Raw genomic sequence first — 12,161 nt, 5'->3', positions numbered from 1 at the left:
GGAATATACCATCTAGCTGCCATAACATCACCCCAGCGGACCCCTTAAAGCAGCGTCGGTCACCCTGACCAAATACCACAGGTGGCGTCACGAACATTTCCCCTTTAAAGACCTTTCCCTTTTACACGGACGTCACAGGGCCATGGACCGGGTCAGCCACCGTGACATCCCCCTGTGAACCGAAGGACCCGGTACCGAGTACCCCGCTGTCCTGGCGAAACATATAGTCAGAGAAATGTCTGAAATAAATCTGCCATGTGTGAAAGTTCTTTAAAGATGTTTTCACATGGGCTAATATCGATCTCACGTAATCATTTGATCATTTACTGATAATCGAAAAATCTTTTACCAGTTTTATAACTCAGCTCAGCCTGTTCCTGGCTTGTTGCACCTCATCAGCATAAAACAGATCAACTTATTGCATTCATAATCCCTTACTTGTCATAGTATTTTTTTTTATGTTTCTGTGTGATTTGTTACTCATCCCACCCTGTCTTCTTTTTGACAGATGGACCATATGGGCTACGTGTCATCTCCGACAAAGGACTTAAGGTCGGAGAAGTCTTTACTATTGCCAATGGAGAATCTGTTCGCTTTGACTGTTCTGCCGACTCCTATCCCCCAAATACTTGTGCCTGGATCCAGAGGGGCAACAACTCCTCTGAGATTGTCATCTATGGACCTTATTTCAAGCTCCTGTCTGAGAAAGTCAGACAAAAAACTGTGGATTATCTGTGCCGGGCGTACAACAACATCACCGGGAAAGGGGAAGAGATGCAGTTTACAGTCATCATCACACCCATAGGTAGGGGATATTGGGAGGCTGAACTCAAAAGTAAATCTTCACAGTGGAACACTGTTTTGTTTTTTAAAGGATTGTCTCATTTTCGTACACCCTGTGGGTGAATTCTCAGTTAAAGGGTTATTCCCATCATCATAGATGTATGACGTCAGATGGTGCTTGTAAAATACAAGCATTTTTGCAATTTACTGCTAATTAAAATTTTCAGCCGTTCTTGAGATATTAACACTTTTATTTACAGCTTTGTACCTTGGAGACCGACCATTGAAGGTGGCCAGGATTTAAATGTAGCGGTGCGCTGTAGCAATCTCGGCCAGCTTCAGAAAAGTGTTTACAAGCTAAATAGCAAAGAGCTTGTAAGCTCTGCACATGTCCAGCTGTCTAGCAGCGGTGGTCGATCTCAAAGGCAATGAGCTGTAAAATTAAAAAACAAAAAGTAATATCTCAAGAAGTCATTGTACAGGAGGGGGAGAAGGTGAGCTGTGACATCCCCCTATTGTGAATGGTGGATCCTGTGTTATCTACTGTATATAGAGGTGTTATCAGTCATTGTACAGGAGGAGGAGGTGAGCTGTGACATCCCCTATTGTGAATGGTGGATCCTGTGTTATCTACTGTATATAGAGGTGTTATCAGTCATTGTACAGGAGGAGGAGGTGAGCTGTGACATCACGTATTGTGAATGGTGGATCCTGTGTTATCTGCTGTATATAGAGGTGTTATCAGTCCTTGTACAGGAGGAGGAGGTGAGCTGTGGCATCACCTATTGTGAATGGAGGATCCTGTGTTATCTACTGTATATAGAGGTGTTATCAGTCATTGTTCAGGAGGAGCAGGAGGTGAGCTGTGACATCCCCTATTTTGAATGGTGGATCCTGTGTTATCTACTGTATATAGAGGTGTTATCAGTCATTGTACAGGAGGAGGAGGAGGTGAGCTGTGACATCACCTATTATGAATGGTGGATCCTGTGTTATCTACTGCATATAGAGATGTTATTAGTCATTGTACAGGAGGAGGAAGTGAGCTGTGACATCACCTATTGTGAATGGTGGATCCTGTGTTATCTACTGTATATAGAGGTGTTATCAGCCATTGTACATGAGGAGGAGGTGAGCTGTGACATCACCTATTGTGAATGATGGATCCTGTGTTATCTACTGTATATAGAGGTGTTATCAGTCATTGTACAGGAGGAGGAGGTGAGCTGTGACCTCAGCTATTGTGAATGGTGGATCCTGTGTTATCTACTGTATATAGAGGTATTATCAGTCGGTGTACAGGAGGAGGAGGTGAGCTGTGACATCACCTATTGTTACTGCTGGATTCTGTGTTATCTACTGTATATAGAGGTGTTATCAGTCATTGTACGGGAAGAGGAGGTGAGCTGTGACATCCCCTATTTTGAATGGTGGATTACACAGAGCAGAAGACTAAGAGGCACGATACACCTAGTCCTGTAATGAATGACTGCTGATAAAACACAAATTTTATTGAAACAGCAACATAAAGTCCAGTAAGTGACACCCCTACATCATTCTGCTCTCAGACTATGTAGCAAAACCTGCTGACAGATTCTGTGTAATGAACCTTGTAGACTGTTGGTGAACCAACCCTCTGTTGGTTATCCTTGCACGCTGTTCTTGGCAGTTTTCAAAATTAACAAGGAGCGAGGAAGTGCAGAAATTTTTGCAAGACTTGTAGCTTTTGTCAACAGGTGATTGTTATTTGGTGGAAGGCTGTGCAAATTCCTTGCATTAAATCATGTTACACAATTCTGACTTCCTGTTGTCACCACTAGAGGGAGCTTAAGAGCTCACTGCATACTGTTACTACATTGGACCTGATATAAAGCTCCCCCTAGTGATGGCTGCAGGTATATACCAAGCTTCATGCCACATACAGCAACAAAAGGAAACCTCTCTCTTTAGTGTATATCTCTAAACATCAGCAGGCACAAAATGACAATGACCGTGCAAATAACTACAGTCTCACAGCCTGAAAATCAGCTAGAAACTCGGAGCAACAGGAGGAACTCCGCACAAACATAGACAGAACATACAAACTCTATGTAGATGGGTTTGTTTAGGTGCAAGGTGACAGTGATCACAATGTCCCCATCCTGACCATGTCAGTGACATGGAGACATGAGCCCTGATGTGTCAGATATTTCAGGTCTAATGCTGTTTGTGTTTGTTACTGTAACAGCCGATGTTATATACTGCCAGTGTTGTGCTGTATACTGCCAGTGTTGTGCTATATACTGCCAGTGTTGTGCTGTATACTGCCAGTGTTGTGCTGTATACTGCCAGTGTTGTGCTATATACTGCCAGTGTTGTGCTATATACTGCCAGTGCTGTGCTATATACTGCCAGTGTTGTGCTGTATACTGCCAGTGTTGTGCTGTATACTGCCAGTGTTGTGCTATATACTGCCAGTGTTGTGCTATATACTGCCAGTGTTGTGCTGTATACTGCCAGTGTTGTGCTATATACTGCCAGTGTTGTGCTGTATACTGCCAGTGTTGTGCTGTATACTGCCAGTGTTGTGCTGTATACTGCCAGTGTTGTGCTATATACTGCCAGTGCTGTGCTATATACTGCCAGTGCTGTGCTGTATACTGCCAGTGTTGTGCTGTATACTACCAGTGTTGTGCTATATACTGCCAGTGTTGTGCTGTATACTACCAGTGTTGTGCTGTATACTGCCAGTGTTGTGCTGTATACTGCCAGTGTTGTGCTGTATACTACCAGTGTTGTGCTGTATACTGCCAGTGTTGTGCTATATACTGCCAGTGTTGTGCTGTATACTACCAGTGTTGTGCTATATACTGCCAGTGTTGTGCTATATACTGCCAGTGTTGTGCTGTATACTGCCAGTGTTGTGCTGTATACTGCCAGTGTTGTGCTATATACTGCCAGTGTTGTGCTGTATACTGCCAGTGTTGTGCTGTATACTGCTAGTGTTGTGCTATATACTGCCAGTGTTGTGCTATATACTGCCAGTGCTGTGCTATATACTGCCAGTGTTGTGCTATATACTGCCAGTGTTGTGCTGTATACTGCCAGTGTTGTGCTATATACTGCCAGTGTTGTGCTGTATACTGCCAGTGTTGTGCTGTATACTGCCAGTGTTGTGCTATATACTGCCAGTGTTGTGCTGTATACTGCCAGTGTTGTGCTGTATACTGCCAGTGTTGTGATATATACTGCCAGTGCTGTGCTGTATACTGCCAGTGCTGTGCTATATACTGCCAGTGTTGTGCTATATACTGCCAGTGTTGGGCTGTATACTGCCAGTGCTGTGCTATATACTGCCAGTGCTGTGCTATATACTGCCAGTGTTGTGCTATATACTGCCAGTGTTGTGCTGTATACTGCCAGTGTTGTGCTATATACTGCCAGTGTTGTGCTGTATACTGCCAGTGTTGTGCTGTATACTGCCAGTGTTGTGCTATATACTGCCAGTGTTGTGCTATATACTGCCAGTGTTGTGCTATATACTGCCAGTGCTGTGCTGTATACTGCCAGTGTTGTTGGTTACATTCCATCCCATAATGTAAATATGATTATTGCAAAATAGAAAAGTTGTTACATTGGAAGAAATAATAACCATAACAGGGACACGTTGAGATTTGGTGAAATCCTGACCCCACATGACCTCCACCCCCCCATAGCAGTGACTTATAGACGAGTCTATGGAAGTTATGGAGGCGGAGAAGTGACAGCGACAAGGAATCTTCTTCCCACACTTCTTGGCGAGGTTAGATTGCAGAACTGCCATCAGGGGATCCTGATTTTCTGAGAAGTGGGAGTCACACACATGCAGATAGATCTGGTCTGGACCTAGAGGTTGGTGCGGGACGGCCCTTTGATTCTCAAAATTCCTGGTCATGTGCCCTTTCTTCATTTTGGCCTGGTATCTCTTCGTACAAATATATATATCTTTAAAGGGATTGTCCAGGCTTGGTACTCAACATTGTGACACCTTACAGAGCGTGCTGTCAAAATCCTCCTGTGCCAGAATTAGGCGACAATGTCACCATAAGTATGCGATTTACATACTTTTGGACACATTCAGACTAGACGTCTCAATTCACTTGTATTCGATTAGGCCGTGGACGTCTAGTTGGCACGTGGCAGCATGTATACAAATCGCATACTTGCAGTCACACGCTCGCCTGCTCCCAGCGCCACAGAATCCTGACAGTGTGCAGGATTCACAAGTCTACAGGCGCACAGAATCACTGCATTCTTGAACCCCAGGCCTGGACAACCCCTTTAACATCTCCAAAATTGGCTACAATAACCTCAATTTATAGATTATTTTAAAAGAAGCTCTCACATCAAAGTTTTTATCCCCTTAATATATTGCAATCGTCCTATTACATAGCACTGTGCACTTACAATTGCTCATTTTGTCTTTCTACCCAGTTCATTCTTCTCTTTTTCTCTGCTCTATGTAGAAACAATTCAAGAAAAGCACATCCAGCCCATGAATGGCAGCGCTTCCCAGGACTCACATTCAAAGATGATATTTCATATTTTTTTATTTCATAACTTAAAATATAAGAGATACAACGCGTTTCGGATACAGTATATATCCTTCTTCAGGTATCATAAAAACACAGTACAAATCCTACTAGCATAAAATTCAATTACACTTATATATAGTATCAAACCTTTTATCCCAGCCTCAGAAACTTGATTTGGGGTGTGGACCAAGTTCAGGAAAACACCCACTAATTGATACAGCCTTGTTAACATTGATGCAAGAAAGAGAGGAAGAAGAAGAAAAAAAAAAAAAAAAAAAAGGCAACCTTTACACTCTCTCTATAATATCATTCAATCCATTTGGAAATAATGTTCCCAAACGATATATCCAAAACGTTTCTTTCCTGTTTAAAAGGGAATTCCTGTTTGCAACCCCAGAGGGTATCTGCTCCACTGGAGTTACTTTTATGTTAAAAATTTTATTATGTTTAAGTAGCAGATGTCTTGAGAGACTATGTTTTAAAAAGCCGTTTTTTGCTCTATTTCTGTGGCCATTAATGCGGGAGCGCAGTGTCTGTACAGTGCGTCCCACATATTGCAAACCACAACTGCAAGTGATGACATATACAACATGATCACTACTACAGGTGAGTCTTTGTGGGATTTCAAAGACATCACCAGTATTATTGCATTTGATATTTTTAGCTCCATGATCTAGGATCCCACAGGTACAACATTTTTTGGAGTTACATTTGAAAACTCCGGTGCCTTGAAGAACTCCACATAAAGTTTGATCCTTATTTTTATAAATGTTTTTTCTTTTTGAATCCAACTGTTTTTTTAATTTACTGGGGGCCACCAAATTTTTCAAAGTTTTCCCCCTTCTATATGTAATCCCTGGTTTATCAGGGAGATGTTTTCCCAAGACAGGGTCACGCTTCAAGATATACCAATATTTAGAAAGCACAGTTCTTATGACTTTATTTCCCCTATTGAATGTTGTCACAAAATTCAATTTCCAGCGATCATCACTTTTTTCCTTACTAGTAGTCAAAGTATCCCCCTTCCTGGTTTTTCCTTTTAAACATTCCTCCTGTGTTTTTATTTTGTTGTCCCTATATGCACCATTTATCAAATTTTTCGGGTATCTTTTTTCCTTAAATTTTCTTTTTAAAATTTTAGACTGAGCTACATAATCAGATTCTCTCGTACAATTCTTTCTGATGCGATAAAATTGGCTGTGGGGTATATTAACCTTCCACTTCTTGTAATGTGCACTATTGAAATCTAAAAAGCCATTTGAATCCACTTTTTTGAAGTGGGATTTCGTGATGATTTTTTTCCCACTATGGCTGATCTCTAAATCAAGAAATACCATTTTTTCTTTATTAATTTGTGATGTAAACGTAATCCCCCAGGTGTTATTATTGAGCTCCTTTATTAATTGTGCCGCTTCCTCCTCTGTCCCCTTCCATACGATAATCAGATCATCTATGAAGCGCTTATAAAGCTTTATTTTGTCATAGAAAACAGGCTTAGAAAGTGACGATGAGGACTCGAATCGCCCCATGAATAAGTTTGCGAAACTTGGCGCGACCCGAGTCCCCATCGCGGTGCCGAGCAACTGTAAGTACAGTACGCCTTCAAAAATGAACACATTGTGTTCAAGAATGAATTTCAGACTCTTTAGCAGAAAATCTCTTTGTTCGGGGAGCATCTCTGTCTTTGCTAAATAAAAACTCACCGCATTTACCCCCATTTCGTGATCTATGTTGGAATATAATGAATTTACATCCAATGAGATAAAGGAATAGTTATCTTCCCATTCAATATCCCTCAGTTCCTCGATTAATTGTGTGGAATCTCTCAAATATGAAGGAAGAGACTTTACTAGATCTTGTAGAAACAAGTCAATATAATGAGAAAGATGACAAGTTAAAGACCCTATTCCTGATATTATTGGTCTGCCAGGTGGTTTTTCACAGTTCTTATGCACTTTTGGTAAATGATAAAATAACGCCATGGTTGGCGCAGGATTTGATAAAAACCTTTTTTCTGTTTTATTGAGAATGTTCCTCTCATAGGCTTCCTTAATCATATGGTGATAGTCCCGAACAAAGGATTGTGTAGGATCTTCTTTTAGAATTTTATGTTTATTATTATTATTTTCCCATTTCCTAAATTCTTCAGATACTAATGAAAAAAAAGTGTCTATATTTGGTCCTCTGTGTTGATGAGGATTAAATAGAGATTTTGGGTGTACCTCCTTGTGGATATATTCCCTTTCTTTGTTTGTCAAATCCAAAATCCAAAAGCATGGAATTGGAAAAAATAAGATAAAAAAGGAGAACAATATCTCTAAAAGAGAAAAAATAGCATTGGAGGATTTGAGACAAAATACAGATATAGTAATAAGGCAGGCTGATAAAGGGGGGGAGTAGTTGTGCAAAACAGATCTGACTACACTCACCGGCCACTTTATTAGGTACACCTGTCCAACTTCTTGTTAACACTTAATTTCTAATCAGCCAATCACATGGCGGCAACTCAGTGCATTTAGGCATGTAGACATGGTCAAGACAATCTCCTGCAGTTCAAACCGAGCATCAGTATGGGGAAGAAAGGTGATTTGAGTGCCTTTGAACGTGGCATGGTTGTTGGTGCCAGAAGGGCTGGTCTGAGTATTTCAGAAACTGCTGATCTACTGGGATTTTCACGCACAACCATCTCTAGGGTTTACAGAGAATGGTCCGAAAAAGAAAAAAAATCCAGTGAGCGGCAGTTCTGTGGGCGGAAATGCCTTGTTGATGCCAGAGGTCAGAGGAGAATGGGCAGACTGGTTCGAGCTGATAGAAAGGCAACAGTGACTCAAATCGCCACCCGTTACAACCAAGGTAGGCCTAAGAGCATCTCTGAACGCACAGTGCGTCGAACTTTGAGGCAGATGGGCTACAGCAGCAGAAGACCACACCGGGTACCACTCCTTTCAGCTAAGAACAGGAAACTGAGGCTACAATTTGTACAAGCTCATCGAAATTGGACAGTAGAAGATTGGAAAAACGTTGCTTGGTCTGATGTGTCTTGATTTCTGCTGCGACATTCGGATGGTAGGGTCAGAATTTGGCGTAAACAACATGAAAGCATGGATCCATCCTGCCTTGTATGGAGCATCTTTGGGATGTGCAGCCGACAAATCTGCGGCAACTGTGTGATGCCATCATGTCAATATGGACCAAAATCTCTGAGGAATGCTTCCAGCACCTTGTTGAATCTATGCCACGAAGAATTGAGGCAGTTCTGAAGGCAAAAGGGGGTCCAACCCGTTACTAGCATGGTGTACCTAATAAAGTGGCCGGTGAGTGTATATAGAGGAAGCTTTGAACATATTGTCTGACATGAGATATTACAAAATTCTGCGCCAACCATGGCGTTATTTTATCATTTACCAAAAGTGCATAAGAACTGTGAAAAACCACCTGGCAGACCAATAATATCAGGAATAGGGTCTTTAACTTGTCATCTTTCTCATTATATTGACTTGTTTCTACAAGATCTAGTAAAGTCTCTTCCTTCATATTTGAGAGATTCCACACAATTAATCGAGGAACTGAGGGATATTGAATGGGAAGATAACTATTCCTTTATCTCATTGGATGTAAATTCATTATATTCCAACATAGATCACGAAATGGGGGTAAATGCGGTGAGTTTTTATTTAGCAAAGACAGAGATGCTCCCCGAACAAAGAGATTTTCTGCTAAAGAGTCTGAAATTCATTCTTGAACACAATGTGTTCATTTTTGAAGGCGTACTGTACTTACAGTTGCTCGGCACCGCGATGGGGACTCGGGTCGCGCCAAGTTTCGCAAACTTATTCATGGGGCGATTCGAGTCCTCATCGTCACTTTCTAAGCCTGTTTTCTATGACAAAATAAAGCTTTATAAGCGCTTCATAGATGATCTGATTATCATATGGAAGGGGACAGAGGAGGAAGCGGCACAATTAATAAAGGAGCTCAATAATAACACCTGGGGGATTACGTTTACATCACAAATTAATAAAGAAAAAATGGTATTTCTTGATTTAGAGATCAGCCATAGTGGGAAAAAAATCATCACGAAATCCCACTTCAAAAAAGTGGATTCAAATGGCTTTTTAGATTTCAATAGTGCACATTACAAGAAGTGGAAGGTTAATATACCCCACAGCCAATTTTATCGCATCAGAAAGAATTGTACGAGAGAATCTGATTATGTAGCTCAGTCTAAAATTTTAAAAAGAAAATTTTAAGGAAAAAAGATACCCGAAAAATTTGATAAATGGTGCATATAGGGACAACAAAATAAAAACACAGGAGGAATGTTTAAAAGGAAAAACCAGGAAGGGGGATACTTTGACTACTAGTAAGGAAAAAAGTGATGATCGCTGGAAATTGAATTTTGTGACAACATTCAATAGGGGAAATAAAGTCATAAGAACTGTGCTTTCTAAATATTGGTATATCTTGAAGCGTGACCCTGTCTTGGGAAAACATCTCCCTGATAAACCAGGGATTACATATAGAAGGGGGAAAACTTTGAAAAATTTGGTGGCCCCCAGTAAATTAAAAAAACAGTTGGATTCAAAAAGAAAAAACATTTATAAAAAAAAGGATCAAACTTTATGTGGAGTTCTTCAAGGCACCGGAGTTTTCAAATGTAACTCCAAAAAATGTTGTATCTGTGGGATCCTAGATCATGGAGCTAAAAATATCAAATGCAATAATACTGGTGATGTCTTTGAAATCCCACAAAGACTCACCTGTAGTAGTGATCATGTTGTATATGTCATCACATGCAGCTGTGGTTTGCAATATGTGGGACGCACTGTACAGACACTGCGCTCCCGCATTAATGGCCACAGAAATAGAGCAAAAAACGGCTTTTTAAAACATAGTCTCTCAAGACATCTGCTACTTAAACATAATAAAATTTTTAACATAAAAGTAACTCCAGTGGAGCAGATACCCTCTGGGGTTGCAAACAGGAATTCTCTTTTAAACAGGAAAGAAACGTTTTGGATATATCGTTTGGGAACATTATTTCCAAATGGATTGAATGATATTATAGAGAGAGTGTAAAGGTTGCCTTTTTTTTTTTTTTTTTTCCCTTTGTTTTTTTTTGGTGGGTTTTTTTTTTTTTTTCCTTTTGGGTTTTTTTTTTTTTTTTTCTTCTTCTTCCTCTCTTTCTTGCATCAATGTTAACAAGGCTGTATCAATTAGTGGGTGTTTTCCTGAACTTGGTCCACACCCCAAATCAAGTTTCTGAGGCTGGGATAAAAGGTTTGATACTATATATAAGTGTAATTGAATTTTATGCTAGTAGGATTTGTACTGTGTTTTTATGATACCTGAAGAAGGATATATACTGTATCCGAAACGCGTTGTATCTCTTATATTTTAAGTTATGAAATAAAAAAATATGAAATATCATCTTTGAATGTGAGTCCTGGGAAGCGCTGCCATTCATGGGCTGGATGTGCTTTTCTTGAATTACTCATCCTGTGTGAGCCTTACTCTGGCTCTTTCGCTTGGATCCACCCGAGGCAAGCTGCAAGCCCTGTATATTGAAAAGTATCTCAGAGGGAATTCTGAGGATACATAATCTAAAGCCATTTCAGTCTTTTATCAGGTGAGTGCATAAAATTGTGCACCCTTTAAAGACTATAATATTGTGTTTACGCACTTAGGGCGCCGCGATTTGTCTGTTCTTCTTTCCCAAACAGGGTTTTTTTGTATACTATGTAGAAACAGGAAGTCTCTTTTCCCTGCATGAGTCATACCCCTCTTCAACTACTGACCCAGCTGTTCCCTCCTCACCCTGCCAGAGACTTTTGCGGTGACTCATGAATCATGCAGGGAAAATTGACCTCCTGTTTCTACATAGAACTTAGAAGGAATCAGCTAGTCAGTTGATTTCATAGACCTAAAGGTAAAGAGAAGAATTAGCTGGGTAGAAAGGGAAAATGAGCAATTGTAAGTACATGGTGCTGTGTTTTAAGAGAATAAAAATGTAGGCGGCAGTGCTTCTTTAAGTGCAAAAACCCCAGTTCCGTCTCTGATATTGCTATTACATGATAATATTTTAATATGCAGGAAATTAGGTCTAGGGGCCACCCTGCAGGGGGTATCTTATATGAAAACGCCAGGTCCCCACCTCCAATAGTTTCAGCCGCAGTCCTGTAGATCCCATATAATCACCCAGAATCCCCGCAGAACGCAGCGCTCCGCTATTGATGTTGTACACTCGGATTGTTGTATGACAACATGTAATCACTAATAACTCCCGGATTTAATAAGTCCAATCAAGTTCATCATAATAAAGGGAACATGGTGCTTAAAGTGGTAGAAATATTGTATCTCCGTGTTTACCGGTAGTTGTGGGGGGGGGGGATGTTTACTACTGTGGCTCCTATTCTGGCTAAAGGAGATGTAAATACTGTATGTAATAATAAAAAAGAATAAGTTTATATCTATAGCGCCAACATATTCCACAGCACTGTACTGTACAATCAGAGGGGACAAGTGCAAACAATGTCAGATCTAACAGAGTAACACAAGAGCGTGCACTCCATGAAGAAACAGGGGTGACTGACACCAAAGGTAAAAAGTGCTTGTACTGTATGGTCCAGACATTATTCCAAAAAGGGGAACTCTTGCAAAGCTGCAGGAACCGTACACCAGTCAGTATCTGTCTAGGTCCAGACATAAAGTGCTTCTGAGTGAATGGAGGGTGGGGGAAGAGACGAGAGAAGAGACCGGATTCTGAGGACAATATATAATAGGAGAAGTGAGAAGTTAGATTAGTAAATTCATGTGATTATCCTG

General features: G+C 40.6%; 1 protein-coding gene across 1 annotated transcript in view; it reads left to right on the top strand.

Moving 5' to 3' along the window:
• HEPACAM2 (HEPACAM family member 2) overlaps window positions 1–12,161 on the top strand; it is a 99,184-nt gene that overhangs the window by 72,524 nt on the left and 14,499 nt on the right. The window contains exon 4 of the mRNA XM_077268174.1: window positions 509–805. Within this exon, the coding sequence (XP_077124289.1) occupies window positions 509–805 (297 nt within the window). The remainder of the gene's footprint in view (window positions 1–508; window positions 806–12,161) is intronic.

This window comes from Ranitomeya variabilis, chromosome 6 (genome assembly GCF_051348905.1).
Source record: "Ranitomeya variabilis isolate aRanVar5 chromosome 6, aRanVar5.hap1, whole genome shotgun sequence".
Lineage (NCBI taxonomy): Eukaryota > Metazoa > Chordata > Amphibia > Anura > Dendrobatidae > Ranitomeya > Ranitomeya variabilis.
The sequence above is the reverse complement of the archived record's forward strand: the minus strand, read 5'-3'. Positions and strand labels throughout refer to the sequence as shown.